The sequence below is a fragment of the Eretmochelys imbricata genome, chromosome 11 (assembly GCF_965152235.1).
Source record: "Eretmochelys imbricata isolate rEreImb1 chromosome 11, rEreImb1.hap1, whole genome shotgun sequence".
Lineage (NCBI taxonomy): Eukaryota > Metazoa > Chordata > Testudines > Cheloniidae > Eretmochelys > Eretmochelys imbricata.
This window is the reverse complement of record NC_135582.1, coordinates 12,702,807-12,724,313: the sequence shown is the minus strand read 5'-3', so window position 1 is coordinate 12,724,313 and position 21,507 is coordinate 12,702,807. Positions and strand designations below refer to the sequence as shown.

General features: G+C 46.7%; 1 protein-coding gene across 1 annotated transcript in view; it reads left to right on the top strand.

Annotated features, from left to right (window-relative positions):
• Positions 1-18,715, top strand: part of ITGB5 (integrin subunit beta 5) — a 115,483-nt gene extending 96,768 nt beyond the window's left edge. Inside the window, exons 11-15 of the mRNA XM_077830246.1 lie at positions 7,987-8,209; positions 9,506-9,609; positions 14,946-15,062; positions 17,074-17,240; positions 18,130-18,715. Coding sequence (XP_077686372.1) covers positions 7,987-8,209; positions 9,506-9,609; positions 14,946-15,062; positions 17,074-17,240; positions 18,130-18,225 — 707 coding nt within the window. The 3' untranslated portion in view covers positions 18,226-18,715. The remainder of the gene's footprint in view (positions 1-7,986; positions 8,210-9,505; positions 9,610-14,945; positions 15,063-17,073; positions 17,241-18,129) is intronic.
• Positions 18,716-21,507: the final 2,792 nt, after the last annotated feature.

Genomic DNA, 21,507 nt, shown 5'->3' with positions numbered 1-21,507 from the left:
GCAGTGGACGTGTTGTTCCTTGACTTTAGCAAAGCTTTGACACTGTCTCCCACAGTATTCTTGCCAGCAAGTTAAAGAAGTATGGGCTGGATGAATGGACTATAAGGTGGATAGAAAGCTGGCTAGATTGTCAGGCTCAACGGGTAGTGATCAATGGTTCCATGTCTAGTTGGCAGCCGGTATCAAGTGGAGTGCCCCAAGGGTTGGTCCTGGGGCCGGTTTTGTGCAATATCTTCATTAATGATCTGGAGGATGATGTGGATTGCACCCTCAGCAAGTTTGCAGATGACACTAAACTGGGAGGAGAGGTAGATACTTTGGAGGGTAGGGATAGGATACAGAGGGACCTAGACAAATTAGAGGGTTGGGCCAAAAGAAATCTGATGAGGTTCAACAAGGACAAGTGCAGACTCCTGCACTTAGGATGGAAGAATCCCGTGCACCGCTACAGACTAGGGACCGAATGGCTTGGCAGCAGTTCTGCAGAAAAGGACCTAGGGGTTACAGCGGATGAGAAGCTGGATATGAGTCAACAGTGTGCCCTTGCTGCCAAGAAGGCCAATGGCATTTTGGGTTGTATAAGTAGGGGCATTGCCAGCAGATCGAGGGACGTGATCGTTCCCCTCTATTCGACATTGGTGAGGCCTCATATGGAGTACTGTGTCCAGTACTACAAGAAGGATGTGGAAAAATTGGAAAACATCCAGCGGAGGGCAACAAAAATGATTAGGGGACTGGAACACATGACTTATGAGGAGAGGCTGAGGGAACTGGGGTTGTTTAGTCTGCAGAAGAGAAGAACGAGGGGGGATTTGATAGCTGCTTTCAACTACCTGAAAGGGGGTTCCAAAGAGGATGAATCTACACTGTTCTCAGTGGTAGCAGATGACAGAACAAGGAGTAATGGTCTCAAGTTGCACTGGAGGAGATTTAGGTTGGATATTTTGAAAAACTTTTTCACTAGGAGGGTGGTGAAACACTGGAATGCGTTACCTAGGGAGGTGGTGGAATCTCCTTCCTTAGAAGTTTTTAAGATCAGGCTTGACAAAGCCCTGGCTGGGATGATTTAATTGGGTATCGGTCCTGCTTTGAGCAGGGGGTTGGACTAGATGACCTCCTGAGGTCCCTTCCAACCCTGATATTCTATGAGTCTGATTGTACAGGAAAATCTGATGTAGGGAAGGGAACAATCCTGCACTGGCCTCCATATGCATGTGTGTTTGCATATCCTAGATGACGCAGGAAGTCTTTTTGATCTCTAATATCTGTTAATCTAATTGCTACAACCCCTTCAGGGGTTTCTTGTACAACACAGACACTCCAAGGAAGAATGGCATGTGTTCCTGTGAACACATTACTTTGCAGTCCAAAGCAGCAGCAGCACAGAGAGCCGAGCCTCACCCTGCCAATTCTTCTAATTTGTTCTGTGCTCTTGCCACCCGTGTGAAAAGGAGAAGCTGGGGATGGGGTGGGGTGGGGTGGGGGAGCCTTCTGGATGGCCCTTGTTTGCTCATCAAGAATCCCAGAAAGGGGGTGGGTGGGTGAAATGAGGACAAGTAGATGTTCTGCCAAATGTTTAAGTAACAGCAGGACACGACTGTGCAGCCCAGATCTGAGCATGGCTGAAGTGCAGCACACACAAAGCGGGACTGGCTGGCTTTCAGAATTGCAGAGCACCTGCTTCTTAGACTTTTCTGAGAGCTGTGGGTGCTCAGCATCTTTAAAGATCAGGCCGTACAACTGGCCTCTTTGCTGTATTAGGTGAAGCGTGCTGGGGTTCCCTAAACAGCACTGTGCACCTCAGCTCCTATCCAACAAACTGCCTATGCTGTTCTGTTCCCAGTCTCAGATCTCTGACACAGCTTTACAGGAGCTGGTGTTGAATCCTACAGAGATGCAGAATAGGGGCATTTTGACAGGTTACAGACTTTTATTTGTCTGGATTTCTCTTTTGACTGCAGTGGGGTTTGGCAAGTACACGGTTCAGCTAGACAGCTTTATTCAGGGATATTTAATGGAGGTTTCCAGTTAATAATCTGTGATGTTTAAGGGCAAATTCAGAGGGAACATTTCATTTCCTAGTCTTATCTGGAGACTTAAAGGGTCTAAGATAATTTAATTTAAGGGATGGAACAGAAGAAAATGTATCTTTTTATGGCTGGAAAATTCAGTTAATCTCTTTGGCTGTACAGACCCGCCCTAGTAGATTACATTCAAAACCAAACCAAACAAAACAAAGATTTTTTTTTAAAATACTGTACACATTAAAACTCTGCACCATGATACTTTATTAGCTTGGAGGTGTATTAAAATACACCTTCTCTCTTAGTCTGAGATTACATTCCCAGTTTGGAAGTGAGACCCTTTCCTGGTGAGCAGTACCATTCCTTGGTTTATATTTAGAGCCGGAGTCCTGGAATACTTCCCCATAGACATTATCTTATGTAAAGTAATAACTCGTTGGACACTCAACATATGTCAGTGAGGCAGATAGGGCTGGAAGCATACACACTTTTCTGCTATGAAATGCAAATACCATGCAGTATTCCAAGGTTTTGGAAATTTTGCTGCAAACCTGAAATCAGGCTCAGATTCATCGAAATGCTTAGTGAGGCTTGCAAACCAGATCAGGTTCGGGGCTCCTTTACAGTGAATCTCTCCCTTTGAGCACGTTCTCAAGAGAGCTTGGTGGTTTAATTTGGAATCCTAGTGTCAGCTAGGTTTGCTTTATCATTCAGTCTTGGGCTAGGCTTAGAGTTGCCACTGATCCAGATTTTACCCGGACAGTCCGGTTTTTGGCTTCTGTGTCCGGGTGCCATTTAGGGTTTCCAGGTGCCCAGTTTTCGACCGGAAAGTCCAGTCGAACAGGGGACCTGACAACCCTAAATGGCATCTGAACCAAAAGTCCGGTTACTGCAGGGTGGGGAGAGGTGCTGGATCATTAACCTGTCCCAGCCCCTGTTCTCAGCCGGGGCCGCCTCTTACCTGCAGGCAGGTCCCTTGAGATGGGGGAAGAGACGGAGCAGGGGTGGGCCATTGGGTGGAAGAGGCAGGAAAGGGATGGAACCTGGAGAAGAGGCAGGGCAGGGGATGGGGGCCACTGGGGTCTGGTTACCAGCAATTAGAAAGGTGGCTACCCTAATGAGGCTGGAGTATTGGACTTGAACAAACAGAAACAAACACGACAAGTTATCAAAATCCCTGTGGCCTGAAACTGCCAAATCACAGAGCTCTCCGTAAGACCTTCTAGTCCAGAAATATAGGTCTCTCCCTCTTCCTCTAGAGCTAATGGAGACTTTGCTCTGAGGGCTTGTCTACCCCAGGCTCTAGCACTGCCATGCATAGACACCTGCTACGGTGATAGATGGGATTTTTCCGTCGCTGTAGTTAATCCACACCATTGAGGCGGTAGCTAGGTCAATGGAAAAATCTTCCATCAACCTAGCAATGTCTGTACTAGGGCTTAGGTTGGCTTAATAATGCCTCTCAGGGGTGTGAATCTTTCACACTCATGAATGATGAAGCTAGGTTGACCTAAGTTTTAGGAGTTTGTCAGGTCTTAGACATATTGGGTATGTCTATACTGCAGTTAAAAACCTGCTGCTGCCCCGTGCCAGCTGACTCAGGCTCATGGGGCTTGGGCTAGGGGGCTGTTTAATTGCGGTGTAGACTTCTGGGCTCAGAGTGGAGCCAGTACCAGATGCTTCAGAAAAAGACTCAAGAAGCCCCATGGTAGGCAGATGTGGAATAAGCGGCACCTTGTGAGGGTCTCATCCGAATCCCTAATTGGCTTAAACCTTAGAGAATTCGGTTTTATATCCCTTCTGAAATGTTTGTTAATGTTCACTATTGTGACTCTCAGTACTATTGTTACCCATATAAATGTCCAGTTCCTCTTTGAATTTCACTAAGTTCTTGATAAGTTTGTTATACAAAAACACGTTTATTTTACAGTTACCTTGTTCTCTCCCTCCTTATTTTTGTCTGACAAGGTGGGTGAGGGAATATCTTTTACTGGACCAACTAGTGTTGGTGAGAGAGACAAACTTTCGAGCTTACACGAAGCTCTTCTTCAGGTCTGGGAAACTAACTCAAAGTGTCACTGTTAAATACAAGGTTTGTCTGGCATCCACTTGTTGAGTCCTATCGCAATCCCACATTGTGAACACCCTGGGGCAAGGAATTTCTATTGTTTTATTTTTTAACTACATGTGTGTACAGCACCTCGTACAGAGGGACCCTGATCCTTGATTGGGGCCCCTAGGCTCTACTGTAATACAGCTGATAATAGGGAAAGTCCCATGGCAGTCTTACACTGAATGTGTAAGAAAATCATAATTGATGTAGCTGGGCTACGGCAATATATGTACTTGCTAATTTGTGCGTGGGTGTGACCAGTTCTGAAACTCAATGGCCATGTGCAAGCAGCCAACTTGCATATGTAAATCAGATATTTACATGCCTAAAATAGACACCCTATTCCATCTGCCCCTCCTGGATTACTGATTACTTATCAATATCAGGTACAGAATGTTGCATCTGGAGAGAGTATGAACATGCGGACACCTTATGGCTTGTACTAGTTTGAAGTAGCGAGTTTGGTCCCAAGCAAATGATGGGGATGAAAAGGGGCTGTGTGAATGCTCCTTATGAGGCTTATGAGGCGGCTAGTGAAAGAAAAGAAGTTTCTGTGTTTCCAGCGTCTGCATTTGTGCTGTGGCACTGCTGCCAACACAGGAGTCGTGGAAAGCCAGAGAAATCGGAGTGCTTGTGGTGAACAGAAGAATCTGCATATAATTTTTTAGCAATCTTGTCTGAGAAACATGAGACTGTTTCCAGTGGGGAAACTGAAGATGTAATTAATTTGCTGATGAGCATATATGCAAACTGTTTGGCTTTATAAAATATGTATTTGAAAGCGATCTCCTTCTGGGGTTAAGCAGTTAAGAATCCCAGCATTATTTCCAGGGAGCTGATTCATGAAACCGCACACTTGACAACCTGATGCTCCACTTACAATAGCTGAAAGCCTTTGAGATGATCGACTTTTCAGGCTGTCTCCAAGTCCCACAGCTGCAGTAGGAAGCTTTGCTGGAGGAGAACCACTGTATTGGATTCTCTGTGTATCCATAACGATTGGAACTCTTGTCTAATGCCCACAAACCCGAGGGACTGCTGCCAGATCTCCTGCATTGTTTGATGAGCAAGGTGCTTTGAGTCTATGGAGAGGTATTTTCAGTAACAGGTGCAGCTGCTTCTCCTTTGAGTTGACAAAGGACCATCAATGACAGTGTCTGAGAAACAGGACTGTAACTTATAGTTAGGAGGATAATTTTTTGGCAAATAAATCTGAGGTACTGGATTTATTTGGAGGGTGGGCCGGGCTTATTCTGGTGCATTTCCTCCCTCTGTGTAGTGTAATGTGGGAAAACTCTCCCAAAGAAGGCCTTAGATATTTCCATCTGTTAAAGGAGAGGGGAGGAAGAAATGGTGAACTGGTTTATGAAATGGTTAATCCAGTAGCCTTCCACTGCTAGGACCTCGGTTCAAAACCAGTCACATGAAAGACTGAACCCGAGGGATTTGGATTTATCACAAACCACTGCAGAGACTGGTAGGATAGTGGGAGGAGGAAGCATTTGTACAGCAGCTGCCCACTCTGTGCCTGGCTTGGACCAATGCCGTTACTCACTAATTTCCAGCATTGTTTTTAAAAATGCACACAGTGAAGCTATCTGTGGTATTTATCTGGGTGCCCCTCACCTGAGTATCAGAGCACCTGACAATCTAATACATTTGTCCTCCCAACATCCTTGTGCAGTAGGTTGGGAGGGATAGCTCAGTGGTTTGAACATTGGCCTGCTAAATCCAGGGGTTGTGAGTTCAATCCTTGAGGGGGCCATTTAGGGATCGGGGGCAAAAATTGGGGGTTGGTCCTGCTTTGAGCAGGGGGTTGGACTAGATGACCTCCTGAGGTCCTGTCCAACCCTGATATTCTATGATAACCCATCTGAATCTAGCTAGGGATCTGCCTAGAAAAGGTAGCATAGGAAGTGAGCGTCCAGTAGTTCATCAGAGAGCCTGATTATTGCGGCACATTCCTTGTTCATTAAACAGGGAAGTGCTGTAAAGAGCACTCTAACAACCTTTGATCGCTCTATAATAAAGCCAAGTCCCACACCTGAGGGACAGAAGGAGCATGGGGAAAGATGGAGAGAGAAAGCTCTTCTTTCTGAGACATGTGAACTAGAGGAGGCCAGGCATAAAACCCAGCAAGGGCTGTTCCATTGATTGCCACATGGGGTACATTAGGAAAGTCTGATGCTATACTAAGAAGACTGTAGAAAACTGACCACAAACTCTGTTTTTTCTGTATCTGCTTCAGCTTCCACTGCTTAACTACAGTGAGTATTGAGATTATATTAACTGTACTATAGCTCTCCAGCACCCAGCAGTATGTATCTGTTAAACATCGTCTTCTGTGCAGCTGAGACACAGCCACATCTGGTTTAAAAAGCAATATTCCTAAAGGTGTTGTTTCAGAACCTTTGCCAGCTTTCGGCGGGGAGGGTGGGTGTGAAGAATCAAAGGCTCAGCTGCTCTTTTGCTACTTTTCCGGCCCTTCTGCTTTAAATCACTGTCAGGGTTGGGTTTTCTTTGCTTCCCTCTGTGGTAAACTGGGAGAGCTGGATGTACATTGAAATTCTCAGGCCATTTCGAAAGCCCTCTTCAGATATATAAACAAACGTATCCTTTATTAGCATGTTTCTTTTAGCAGGCTGGAACAATGAAGAACTCTACATGCTGAAAGAACTTAACTTCACCTCTAGCTGTCCTCCGCTTTAAATTATCTGAGGGCTTTTTCCCCTTTTTTAAACTGATCCAATAACAGCAGAAATCCTAATGCTAGACCAGAGAGTAACAATTCTCCATTTCACTTAACTGGAGTCTTCATGTTGACACGGCAACAAACTTTAGTCTACTGCTGACATTTTTCTTATAAAAATAGAAGATGAAAGAGGAAATCTTCTAGGCACATTCTGCATGGTATTGAAAGCCTAGAATCCACTACAAAAGTGATTTTTCCTCCTGTTGATAATAGCCCACTTACACTTTCATTGAATTGTCTCATTAGAACTGACCCCCCACGTGGTAAGGCAACTCCCATCTTTTTATGTACTGTGTATATATATTCTGCCGACTGTATTTTTCACTCCATGCATCTGATGAAGTGGGTTTTAGCCCATGAAAGCTTGTGCCCAAATAAATGTGTTCGTCTCTAAGGTACCATAAGTACTTCTCGTCGTTTTTGCTGAAACGTATAGTAATGGGCATAGTAAAGTATATATTGAGCCCTCTGCAGCAGTTAAGAATATTTTACTCCTGCAGTGAGTTGTTGCTGAAAGGTGCTAACAGGGCTTCATTTGCACTTTAATGTCCATCACTGTATAAGTGTGTAATAGAATAGGAGGAGTAACACTTTAAAGGGGACTCTAGGAATCCGAAATGTTAATCCATAGGACAGAGAAAACAGAGATGAAGACAACCATGCTTTAGCCAAATTCTGATTGCTCTGGCTGAAGCATAAAATCTGTAGTAGCCAGTCATATGTTGGCTGGAGAGGTAGGTTATAACAGAAAACTATTGTCCCTGGGCTGTAAAAGTTCAGACTGATTTCCCCACTGCAGGCCACTCTGTGTGTTACAATAGTAAGAACAATAACTAGAGACTAAGAACTTTCTATCTAAGGCCCCAAGTAACTTGATACTTAAGCACTTGTCTTGCATTCATCTTCTTATCTCCCCCCGCCCTCCAGATAACCTCCCTCCCTTCAGCTCCGTAACATCAAGAATGTTACTGATGCGTCTCTGTTCCTTTCTACCTCCTGCACAGTCACTACATTCCAACCCCAGGTTTTTTCCGAGTAACACCTATGTTTACTTGCACTGACGTCTGCTGTTTGTGCTTGTTATCGATTATCTTTAGGCCATGGGGAGTGTCACTGTGGGGAGTGCAAGTGCCATGCTGGTTACATTGGAGACAACTGCAACTGCTCGACAGAGACTAACCGTTGCATTTCGAATGACAGTCAGATGTGCAGTGGCAGAGGCAACTGTGTCTGTGGGAAATGCCAATGCACCGAGCCCGGAGCCTTTGGAGAGACGTGTGAGAAATGTCCTACCTGCCCAAATGTCTGCAGCACTAAAAGGTACCTCACCAACTGTGCTCATTAATGGCTTACTCTGCGTCATGAAGGGAAATCGTGTTTGATTTCAGAAGTCCTTCAAATAAGGGCCCTCTATCACTGCTTCAGGTTGGACCGGCTGCCTAAGGGTATGCCTTCACTGCAGGGATGGCACCTGAGTTAGCCTAGCCCAGGTGTGAACAGTGTCTGCCCTGTGTTCCCCCATGTGTGTGTCACTAGGATGTCTGGGGGCTCCCATGGTTCTTTGTGCAGCAGTATGCTGCACCGGGCTGAGTCTTTTCCAGTGAATTGTTGGAGAATTTGCCTGTCCTTTTGGGCACAGACACGGAATTATGGGAAGGCACTGAGGGATTGTTAGCATATGGCTGGAGGTATCCAGATGCCTCTCTGGGAAATTTTCCTGCAAAACAGTCTGAGCCTGGCAGAAAGTGACCAATACAGGTCATTTCATGCCTTGTTCTAATGCGGGTTCTACTGGGTAATTACTGGCAGCCAGATCTGCTTCCCCTGCCTAGAGCAAGGATTTTATTTCAATGGATCTTGCTATGTGGTACGGAGAGAGCACTAGGATGCCAGGGGATGGTTGTGATTTAAGAGACTGAAAATACACTGGAAAAGCTGCTTTGATCATTTAAATGCTTGTAGCCCCACAACAAATATTTATGGTGTCTGCCTTTTCTGCTTTGAGCCATTTCCGAGATGGTCCCATACGAGAAATCTGGATCCCCAAATTAGAAAACATTCAGGGCTGAATCCAAATTGAACAGCCAACACCCATCTCTGTAGTGGGTTAAACCAAAGTTCCAAATACAAACACACCCAGACAATTAGGGAAGTTTGCGATTCAGCCCCACCTCCAGGGTTAATCTGTCCTTAATTTGGAGAGTTTGGCCAAAAGGTTTCTATTTCTTTTATGATGCAAATGTGTGACTGTGCAGGGGCATGCAGAAGGGGGCAAGCAGAGGCATGCCCCCCCTCAATAACAGGCGGGGGATGCAGAACTCCTCCTACTTCTGAACTGCGTGGAGGAGCTCCCCCCACCCCCCGCAGCCCAGGAGCAGGAGAAGTTCTGCAGGGGAGTTTGCTCTCTCCCCCCACCAGAGGAGTTTTGCGCCCCCCACGATCCATGTGACCCCCACCCCCTGGCCAAAGAAGTAACATTTAAATTCCTGCGCATGCCTCTGACTCTGTGGATTAACAGGTCAAGATTCCCTTTGGCAAACAATTTGGGTGGCAGGTCTGCATGTTCCCGTGGTTTCAAAGATGTTTAGTCTTTCTCTTTGTGTCTCACTCCTGAAGGGACTGCATTGAGTGCATGTTACATAACTCAGGAGGACTGGCTGATAACCAAACCTGCCCAAAACACTGCAAGGATGAGATCATTACACGTGTGGATGTCCTCAGTAAGTAATGTACAGCAGACTCATATGGGAACTTCAGGCATGCGGCGTTGCAACTGGCTAGATTTAACTGGTCTTTGCAAAGAATTGTATTTACCCTGATTGGCATCGAAGCTTTTCCATAAAGTAGGTCACAAATAAAAATATGGATTTAGAAAGGCTAATCCATTTTCCTACCTCCAGGTTATAATCTCTTCACTGTTACAATGTTCACCCCAGATCCAACTATTTACCATATGCTGGGTTTATTCTCTTATCCATATCAGCTACGCGTAACACTTGTAATCTTGACACAGTAAATGTTACTAGATTCAGATTAGATCTGGAATTCAGAATCTAAACCAGGGGTGGGCAAACTTTTTGGCCCAAGGGCCACATTGGGGTGCGGAACTGTATGGAGGGCTGGGTAGGGAAGGCTGTGCCCTCCAAACAGCCTGGCCTCTGCCCCCATTCTCCCCCTCCCACTTCCCGCCCCCTAACTGTTCCCCTCAGAACCCCTGACCCATCCAATCCCCCCTGCTTCTTGTCGCCTGACTGCCCCCTCCTGGGACCCCCCCCTACCCCAAACCGCCCCCCAGGATCCAATCCCCCCTGCTCCTTGTCCCCTGACTGCCCCCTCCTGGGACCCTCCCCCGCCCCAAACCGCCCCCCAGGATCAAGTCCCCCCTGCTCCTTGTCCCCTGACTGCCCCCTCCTGGGACCCCCGCCCCGACCCCAAACCACCCCCCAGGATCCAACCCCCCCTGCTCCCTGTCCCCTGACTGCCCTGACCTATCCACACCCCCGCCCCCTGACAGGCCCCCTGGGACTCCCAGGCCCTATCCAACCCTCCGCGTTCCCCAGCCCCTGACCGCCCCAGAACCTCCACCCCATCCAACTGCCCCCTGCTCCCTGTCCCCTGACTGCCCCCCAGGACCCCCTATCCAACCCCCCCAACTGCTGTGTGCGTGCACCACCACCCCCTTACCATGCCACTCAGAGCGGCAGCAGCTCGCAGCCCTGCTGCCCTTGCGGCAGCGTGTCTGCGTGGGAGGGGGAACAGCAGGGGAGGGGCCGTAGTTTGCCCACCTCTGATCTAAACGCTACATTTCAATTCACCTGGTACATTATGAGCATGCAACTGATTTGTTTTTAAAAGTAAAATCAACCAGTTTTCTTCCTAATCTCTTAATAGTGAAGAACCATTTTTGTTAATCAAATAGGTTTCTCTGTTTGGTTTTAATATGTAGTTTACATAAGTCATACTGGTTGCACTTTTGCTGTCAGCTTTCTTTTTGAGGATTGCTGCTATGCTGGCTCTATCTTCTGAATCAATGTTTTTTTAAGTAAAATTTCATATTCAATTAATTGCCTTGTGGGAGTCTGCTCTCTTTCTTCCTTCTGGAAGGTCTTAGAGATACACCTAGATTTTTCTCTGCTTTGTTACAGAGGCAGGAGTAAATGGGAGAGTTTCTGATGACAGGGACAATGCAAAACTAGCATGCCTGGTTACACCCTAATAACATTGTGATCCATAGAGTCAGTACGAAGCTGTCTTGGTTAAGTGATACACCCATACCAGTCTGCACTGCCAAAACTTGCCAAGATCCCAGTCAAATAAATCCTTCAGCAGGAGAAATTAATCATGATGGAGAAGCTTTGGCCATGTAGTGAAGCAAAAATTACTTAAAAAGATATTTTTATATACACAATACCGAGGATGTCTAGGCCCATTATAGATAGGTAAGAAGACAAGATCCTTGCCCTGAAGAGCTGTTAACAGCCAGCAATATTTAGGGCAGCCATGAAGTTACACTGTCCAGGGCTACTAGTGCGCACATGGCCTAGGAGTAAAGAATATGAAGACCACCTGAGTTGTGTTATGTGCTTTTTGGCTATAGTTAATAGATGAAGTAAGGGGAACAGGATGCAACCCAATGGAAAGTGATTGAGCAGGAAGAGTTAGCAAATATCTTGTTAGAGCAACATTTTTTGTGGTGTTGTTTGTATGGCACACTCCCTCCTTGTGTCTGTAACATGAACACTTCATAGAGGTGGGATGTTTTCTGGGCCTCTTGGAAGAATGAGGTTTAAGGGAGGGGCTTGGCGTAGAAAGATGAGGGCATTGGGGTGGAATGGACGGCCTTTTCTGAAGGAGCAGATAAATTAGGTCATCTCTAACCTTCACATTTGTAACTTTTTTCACTGTTCTTTTTCCCCCTTCCCTCCTCATAGAATCAGCAATTTGTGGTGAAAATGTGATAGGTAACCTTGAGCTTTTCCAGCTTCCTCCCAATCTGCCATCCGAGGTCCCTTCTCACGTGCTTTGAGCTAGTTTTAAACAATGTGAGCAGTGGGGTTTCTACCTCTTCCCATATTATTTCCAGCCTTGTTACAAGCACCAAGAGATTCGAACTGTGGGTCTGTGACACTACATTTAATAACAGCTCACTGCAAAAGCTGCAAGGTCATCAGGCCACTTTAAACCCCTCCAGTCCCTTCTAACCACAAAAAGCTACTTTCACGTAGCTAGTCTGTTGTTTGTTTGCAGGCGGAAAATGCAGGGGTGTAAGCTGAAGTTACATTCTCATGCCTAAGTCTTGCAACACACATGGCCACGTTTTTGTGCTGACTTGCACCCTGGGAGATGGCGCTGGGTAGAAGCACAGGATCATGCCTGTGGTTTGCAAGCTCCCCAGCTGTTTTGGAAGATGGGGCAGGGCAACTAACAGCCAAGGGTTTTAAACTTTCTTGTTTTGGCCAGGAGCTGAGTTTTTATTCTTTTTTTTTTTTTTTAATTTCAATTACTAAAGGATCTGAGGCCTGTTAAGACCGAGACCAAAACCTGGCTGACAGTATATTCTCACTATATAGTGCACATTTCAGATGCTTGTTAAAGCCTGGAATGTTGATATTTACTTACACTAGTGTTAACATGGATACAGCTGTATCACTGCATGCTTATCAGCCGTTACTGTAACAGAGGGGTAATCATTTCCCTAGGGAGGCCAGGTCAAAGACAGAAAGGAAAAGGGAGACAGAGGAAATGCAGAAGGAAGAAAAATAATAGGGTGAACTAGCAGGCTCATAAATGTGATCATTTTTCCACTGATACTGAATCTGAGAGGAAGGCACTCAGCAGCTACTACTAACAATGGTAACTGTCGCCTGGATTTTCAAGGTGCCTAAGCAAGTTAGCTGCCCTGCTCTCATTTCAAATTAATGGGATGTGGCTGTCTAACTCCTTTAGACTCATTTGCAAATCCCAGCCTACAAGCTTAGTCAGTACACAAAGGCCATATTCTACCCTTGATCATGGTGCAAACGTCGCACTGACCCCAGTGGGGATTGAGGGGGAACCGTGAGTACTCTGAAATTTGTACCCCAGCTCACCGACCTTAATTTTACATGGAATTCAGCCCTCTGCTTTAAACACTACAAAGAGCTGCTTGGAACTGAGACTGGTCAGGGCAGCAAATTTGAAATCAAACTGATTGTTTTGCACCCACGTTATAACTTCCCTGCAATGACAAGATTTCCAAAGAAACCACGGCCTGTTAGTTATAATGGCAGCAGTAGCACAAACAGCCTGCTCTTTCTTCTATGGTACATTAAAAAAAAACAAAACAAATTCCTGCGTCAAACAAGTCTTCTAAATTTCCTGCCACTCCTCCACTTTCACCTTTTCGCTCTCAACTTATTCCTCTCCCCCACCACACACACTCCCCACTTCCGTCTCAGTCTTGAAAAAATAAACCTCCTGATTATTTCCGGAGATAAAACAATTGAGCACATTTGGAATGCAAGTCGAGTGATGAATTGTGGTTTTGATAACATCCTCATTTATGTCCACAGTTCACTGCTTTCCTCATAAAATGGACCTATATCCATCACTTTATCCACAGCTTTCCAAATTTAAGAGCAAGAGAAAGGAAAAGAAAAATGGCTTCCTTTTTGAACTGCATAGGGTGGTACTGTCGAAAGAAAAGATCTTGGCAGCTTTTAGATTTGTCCTGAGTATCTTACTGTTACATGCACCACTGAGTGTAAGTTTCACTTCTTCAAAATGTTTGTGTGCATGATCGTTAATTATTACTTGTGTTATGCTAGTGCCGAGAAGTCCCAGCCAACGCACTGTAGAAACACACAGCGTGTGTCTACCTTGCAGTCAGAGGTGTGATTGCAGCTTGGGATACGCGCCCTACCTTTAATCTCGCTAACGTGGCTAAAAAGGGTGACTGGTGGCCCAGGCATCAGCCTGGCTGTACAAGCCTGCCTGGAACCCTGGGTATATACTCGTGTTCCTAGCCGTGCTGGGATCTGTGCCACTGCATCATGGCTGCTTTTTAGCCACACTAGCTAGATTAAAACGAGCATGGGCATGCCTACTCAAGATGCAGTCACACCTCTGATTTGCAGGGTGAACATACCCATAGTGGGAGATGGTCCTTGCCCTGAAGATCTTACAGCCTAAATAGGGCTAAAGCTAGGAAGGGAAGTGCCTTGCTCAGTCATGCAGTAGGCAGGGGATTAGAACCCCGTTCTCCTCATGCTCAAGGTGGTGCCCTGCCCACCAGACCACACTGGCTCCCCAGTGTAGCGATCTGGCTATCTGTAGAGTGCCCGTCACTGAAGGATGTCAGCACTGAGTATTTTGATCTCTCCAGATCTTCATGTTTACTAGTGCTCTATTGTTCTATTTAAACCTCAACCTTCCTCACAAATCAGAATCAGATTGTGCTCATTTCCAGGCTCTCTTTGTTGTGTATTTTTCCCCCAACTCCTCCAGTATGTGAAGGGAAGTGCTGCTGAACTTGCAAATGGATTTTTCAAAGGTTCTAATTTGCTCGACCTTCTTTCGAGACCCATATTAATTTCTCTCTTTGTATGAAGTAGGCTAAACCCACCGAGACATTTCCTTCACAGCCATTTATTTGTGTTCATAGAAGAGCATCCAGATGATAGATGCAAATCTAAGGTACCGTGGTTGGGTTGTGTTTTTTTTTTTTCTTCCCTCTAGTGTTAATGGTTTCTTCTATTTCAGCTATTTGAATTGTTCTGTAATGTGCACCATATGTACCAACAGGAAGCTCCTTGTATTTAAAGGAATTCAAAGTCCCCAGAGCTATAGAGTTCCAGAAAACACATCCAGCTCTGAGGCCAGATCTTTGAATGGTAGAGGCTTTTCTTCCTGCAGAAAGAAAACAGCTGAACAACAAATGTCTGAACGTTATGTCACCATGTGGAGATGCCATATCACCAAATGCTACAGAATGTCTTCACTGTCTAACGTGTGTTTTAGATGCATTGGGCTCCTTTACACTGCTAAGAGAACCTCAGGAATGTTCATTTCATTCCAGAAACGGATGACCAGCACTCGGTCCTGTGTGTCTACCCCGTGAATAACTGTGTGATGAAGTTCACCTACTCAGAACTTCCCAATGGAAAGTCCAATCTCACAGTCCTCAAAGAGCCAGGTTGTTTCTGCATTTGTTTTTTGTTTTGATATAAAATGCCAGCTCCTGAGAAGTGCTAGGCTACCGCTGAATGTGCCTGCTTGTCAGAAAGGCTAAGTGCTCCCCAGTAATTGAGGCCTTAGCAGATTCTAGGTGAGGAGAAAGCTTGAAGGCCTCCTCCAAAACAGGCTTTTAAGGAAACTAAGATTGATGTTTGGGGAAACTGAGTCAGGGCTGACCTTACAGTTCATGGAACTCTAAGCTGGGTTAGATTGGGAGGGAAACATCAGGATGTCAGTGCCGCTGCCTCTGGTCCTACGCCCATATAGATATTTTGGGGTTATTTTCTGCAGCCCGCCAGCTCCCCACAGCAGCTTTGATTAATGTTCGCTATAGCAAGCACATTTTCTAGATCCTGCTGTTAAATTCTCCCACAATAGAGAGACCACCAAGATGGGGTAGAGAGAGGCTCTATGGTGTGTGTGTGTGTGTGCTGCCTTGTTTCTTCCTGTCCCTAGACATAGTGTCAGCCTCCATGTGAAATGATGGGGTGTGTTTTTGAACTGGGGTAGCAGGGGTACTCTGAAGATATGGCACCAAAAGGAGGAGTGAGGTAGGTTCTGGGAGAGACACCACTGAGGAGAGGGAGAAGTCTGAGAGAGCACAGGTGACAGAGATTTCCCTCCCAAATGTGCAACAGAGCACGAGACAGTGGAGGGAAAGGGGAGACATCGCAGTGGGGGACAGTTGGGGAGCAGTGAAGGGTCACAATCATTTTGGGATTGGTGCAACCTGTCAGCTGAGCTGCCACAAAGCCCCTAACTGTGTGGGTCCCCAAACAGCTGCTTGAACTGGTAGGGCTGAAAGCCAGTCCCGAAGAGAGCAAAGGAATCTGGATGACTTAAAATGCGTTGGCTAGAGAACCAACACCCCTGATCTAAATGCTGAATTTCATGGCCCGTGCTCCTCTCTAATATTGGCATTAGATGACTGCAAAACTCTTATCACAAACCTGGCTGAAGAAATCAGAAACATCTACTGTCATACCTAAAAGCATCCAGTGGGTTAAGTTTCCAAATATAGCCCCCATGCAGTCACTTGTCCACTGAATTAATTGTGGGATTCTCAGCACGCCTGTTTATAAACCATAGCAACTACAGATATTTTCTCTATTTCCAAACACTGCTCCTGGCCCAAGCAGCACATAATGTATGTGTGTCCCCTAGCATGTGATCCTGCTGATCTCCCGAGACCATGGCTGAAGACATCTGTGTTTCTGGCACGTGAAGCGAGTGGTACTTTAATAAGCTGCAAGCCATTTTCCCAAACAAGCACCCTTGTGGTGGTGTGAAATGGTGTGAGTATGGCACAGGAGCTGCTAGCAAGTCCGCACATGTCTCTGGAGGCATAAGCCATTATGGACCTGGCCTCAAGAGACTTCACATTTTGCATTTGCAGCATCTTATGCCTGATTGAAATAGCAGAGCCATTAGTTAATAGACTCGCTTAATGATTCTAATGATCTCCTATTTTCATGCTCAGGGATGACCAGGAGCTGAAATAGCCACTTGCTCCAGGCACTTTGTCAGTTGCCCTAAGCCCTTAACCCTCTGTGCTTGCACTGGTCCTCCTGCATTACAGACACACTGCTGGTGTTGCTGGCCGCATTGCCGTAGATGAAACGTCCATCGTAAACAAATGTTGGGTGAAACTCTCACCCCATTGAAGTCAATGGGAATTTTGCGATTTATGTCAATGGGGCAGGATTTGTGTTAGAGAAAATCGCTTTAAAACTTCAGTTAGAAAGGACAACGCCAAGGTAAACGCTTTGTGACAGCAGTGTAAATCCGGAGTGATTCCATCCGTGTCCGTGGCGTTCCACTGGTCTCCAGTGACTGACCAATCAGAGGCTGTGCTCTCTCTCTCTCTCTCTGTCTGCTCCCCGCATCTGAATGGTCTAATGTTACCCAGTGCACATCCCATGTTAGGGCATGTCCCTCATCAAGGCTAATTTTCTTTTTTTCCTCTCTAGAGTGTGGCTCTGCACCCAATGCCCTGACCATCTTGCTGGCCGTGGTGGGCAGCATTTTACTGATAGGAATTGTACTTCTGGTTGTCTGGAAGCTGCTTGTCACCATTCACGACAGACGGGAGTTTGCCAGATTCCAAAGCGAACGCTCCCGGGCGAGATATGAAATGGTGAGGGGCACTTCATGGGGAAGGGCTAGGGGTAGGGTTGGAGAAGGTTCATGGATTGGGGATGGGAGGGGGGCATAAGGCACATGGAGACTCATGATGAGGGTGTCAGACTTAAAGGAAGACTTGTCTGACTTGATATGAAGATGCTATTGGCAAAATTGTGCCCTGCTTCACGCAGGTGTGCTTCAGGGTGCGGCTGGGGCAGTCTGGCCCCATTGAGCTGTGTGTGCTCTTACTCTGGCTAATTGCAGCTCCTTATAAGGGAATAATGCTGCACCCTGCATCAGGGAATAATCCAAATACTCAGCAATATTTTGTTCAGTCTTCAATTTTAATATTGATAACTGAGATCAGGGCTCTATTGTGCTAGATTTTGTACACTCACCCATTAGGAGACAGAATTTACAGTCTAGATTGTAACTACCCGTTGCAGACTAGAAGTACTAACTTTGAGCAAGCCCATTATAATTGCATTGAAGATTAGCCTGTTACTTAAAATTTACATTGTCTTTTTGATAAACCTATAAGATGGTTTTTATCGTGATTCTGCCCCCATCCTGGTTAGCTTTGCCCATTGAAGATGTCCATAAGGAAACAGCTTCTGCAGGGTTTCCTGTGTAGGCTGCTTTGCCTTACCTTTGAATCTTCTCTGCTCTAGGTACCAGGAAATTCTCCTGGAATAAGGAGACAGGGTACTGAATTAGATGGAACACAGGTGCAGTTTGCTTACCAGGTTTCCTGTGAAGACAGCACAGCAACCCAGTTTCTGTTTGTGTTTGAATAACACATTCCCGAGGAAGCCAAATGGAGCTAGATCTCTGAGCAAATGTGGTTACATAGCAGTGTTATTGTCACTTATATGCTTTTCTGTTTGACTTTTTTTTTTTAGGCATCCAATCCTCTTTACCGAAAGCCTATCTCTACGCATAGCTTAGATTTCACATTCAACAAGCTAAGCAAGTCCTATAATGGCACAATTGATTGACTGCATATTGGAAATCTGACGCAGCCAGAACTGGAGTGCTGTGGACAATTGCTTGACTTTGCTGCTGCTTCCTGAACTGAAGCTGGAATCCTTTTCAGTGGAGAATACCTTTAAAGCAAGACTGATCGTGGACAGAAGGCTGTTATTTGCACAGTAAAGACAAGTGGCTCAGCAGGGCATGTGCCGTATGATTCCTGGACACAAAGACATGCTCCTGGGCTCATTGCTGGTGCTCATTGACTCTGAGAGGTGCGGAACTCTTCATACCCCAGCTTTCTGGATACCTTAAACCCTCCAGCTCAGAGAAAGAAGTGCCATATTGCCGCTTCAGACATATACACCCGGTAGAAGAGGTAACTAGGCCAAATTCAGGGGAGACCGTGTCATTGCAAGTCTTTAGGGGGCAATTAGCTTGAAGCGGGGGTGCTGGAAGCAGTTGTGTAAAAAAAACTAGGGTCCGGGTGTTCTGCAGTCTTGAAAATCTTTTTTTTATATTAAAAAAATAACCCTGTTGTGCACCTGTGATGTTATCAGTGCCGTCCAGTGGTTCCCTGGCATGCCCTACGGCAAATGCATTTTTGGGAGGCTACTGCTTTTAACTCTTGTACGCACAAATGGATCTGGTTTCCACCCTTATCAGCAGAGCTATACATCTAAAAAAGTGAAAGCGAAAAAGCAATTGCAGCCATGGCGACTGCTGACGATGTCCTGCATCAGCTTAGTGCAGGGGTTCTCAGCTTGGTGTGTGGGACACAAAGAGTTGTCAGTTGTTGCAACCAGCCGAGCCTTCCCGTATTGCTAAATGGAAGGGGCATCCTGGGGGAATCCTATGGCAAAGGTGGCCTGAGTATGGAAAGGTTCTTTGTCCTGTGTTATGCAAAAGGTCAGACTCGGTGATCGTAATGGTCCCTTCTGGCCTTAAAACTTACGACTAAAGCAGCCGGGCCCTGGGGCTAGAACAGCCTGGTACTTACAAGCCGTCTTCTTTCACGAGCACTGGGGTAATGGCCTGTGCTTTTGGTACCAAATAGCTGATGTTTTTAAGAGACTGAAGCTTCCTGTCCATGTCCATACCACAGGGTTTAAGCTATTCTACATGGCTGCTGTAACGCTGGCCCAATGTGAATGTTGTGGCAGGCCTTTGGCGGAGGAAAATACATACAAGACAGTCCAGCTGCCACTGTTCCGGTCTGTGTTGCTGACTTTGTCACTTTGCCCTGAGCAGCTCATGCGAGCTAGTCAATTGCAGGAAATGTGCCAGGAAAGAGCACAAACAAATGATTTTCACTGCTTTTCCCTCTGGAAATGGGTCATGGTCCTAGCCATCCCATTTTGATTTTTTTCCCCTGCCTGTGTAAACAGCAACACTTATTTTCTCATCATACACAACGTGCCTTCAGGATGTTTTCAGCCCCCTCCCCCATGCTTGAATGGAAATGCTGAAGGACCTGGTGAGACACTACTAAAAATAGCTGAACGGCAATTGCTGCAGCTCTGCAAATTGCAGCCTGTCAGCATCAGTGGAAGCTGTGGTTGCAGAGATTTTCCTGAATGAATCATTTCTGAGAACCAAGCAACAGGGAGGCAGGAGAGGAGGTGGGTCCATGCCTGTGGCCGGGAGGGCAAAGAAGGGGAACAGTTCTCTGTGGTAATTTAGGGGGAGATGGCTGTACGCATTGTGGTAATATTACAGAGTGGCTCATATGAAAACACTGTATCACAAACATATGGGTATCTAGCATGTCACGCCAGTATGTACCTGGGCAGCTAGCCCAAGCTGTCACTCATGCCACCATGGGCAGAGTGCTGTGTTTAGGCACTAGCTCGAGGGCCACAACCATGTGTATGTTGGTCCATGCTGGGAATTTCACCTGCCAGCAGCTGTGTAGCCATACCCTAAGTGCCAGGGGAAGTCTGAAAGGTCAACACTGCACCCAGGGGCTAGGCAGCCAGAAAGCCACAGATGACAGCTCTCAGGCAGGAGACAGCAGGTGCTAAATAGGAACCCCAAGCCTGGTGCAGTGACTAGCCTCTCTTCAAGCTCCGGGAGGCTTAAAACACCCAGGGATGCAGAGGCTCGGCTTCCTCTCATCGCAGTCACGGCAGGTCTAGCAGCAACAGAAATGATGCCGTTTTTCTGCATAGGAGGGGGCAGGGGTTGGCACGACTCCTTGTGCAGCAGTTCAGAGGGGACAGGTGGCTGTGGGGCGCCTACAGGCCAATGACTTCGGGTCAATGGGACACGACGGCAGCCATCCTGTAACGATCAGCTGACGTTCCAGGGGGCAACTCTGCCCTGATGTGCTGCTCTTCAGAGACTTCCCCGGGACGCCCCCCCATCCAACTCCCCTCTGCTCCCTGGCCCCTGACAGCCTCGACCCCTATCCACACACCCCTCCTGGCTCCCGGGAGCTCATGGGCTGGGCAGGAAGGGCCTGCGGGCCGTAGTTTGCCCACCTCTGGTTTAGAAGCTGGATCGGTCACTGCTGGAAGGTGCCTGCCAAATGACTGCTGAGGGCTCTGCTCCAGCCCTTTCCGCTACCTGAGGCGTTCAGTAGTACAGTGCCCTCTGCCAGGGTCTCCTAACACAGCTGTGTGTGATCATAGAGTCATAGAATATCAGGGTTGGAAGGGACCTCAGGAGGTCATCTAGTCCAACCCCCTGCTCAAAGCAGGACCAATCCCCAATTTTTGCCACAGATCCCTAAATGGCCCCCTCAAGGATTGAACTCACAACCCTGGGTTTAGCAGGCCAATGCTCAAACCACTGAGCAGTCCGTGGTGCTTTTTGGATATTCGTGAGAGTATAAACCTCTGGGGTTAGGATAGACCATGTGGCTCGCGGGGTTATTTTCTGCAGCCCGCCAGCTCCCCACAGCAGCTTTGATTAATGTTTGCTATAGCAAGCACAAAACCTCTTACACCCGACCACTGCTCCATTTAGTTCAGGGTGGCAGAAGTGACACTTCGGTTGCTTCAGTGAACGGTATGAAAGTTCTATTAACATATGAGGAAAATAATCTGATCTTGTGGTTGACCCATCCAGCTTGCACCAAGGAGACCAGGGCTCTGCTTTCGGTTCTGCCACAGCCTTCCTCTTGGCCTGAACCCATTAATTTAATCGCTCCGGCCCAGTTCCTCAAAGCATGCATGCTTAGGCATTTCTTCACTCAACACTGGACCACTTAACCTCCTGTGTGGTCTGCTGGGTAAAATCGCTAGCTCAGCTCAGCTCTCCGTACAATGCATGAGGGAGTCAGAACGAGATCCTCAGAAGCAAGC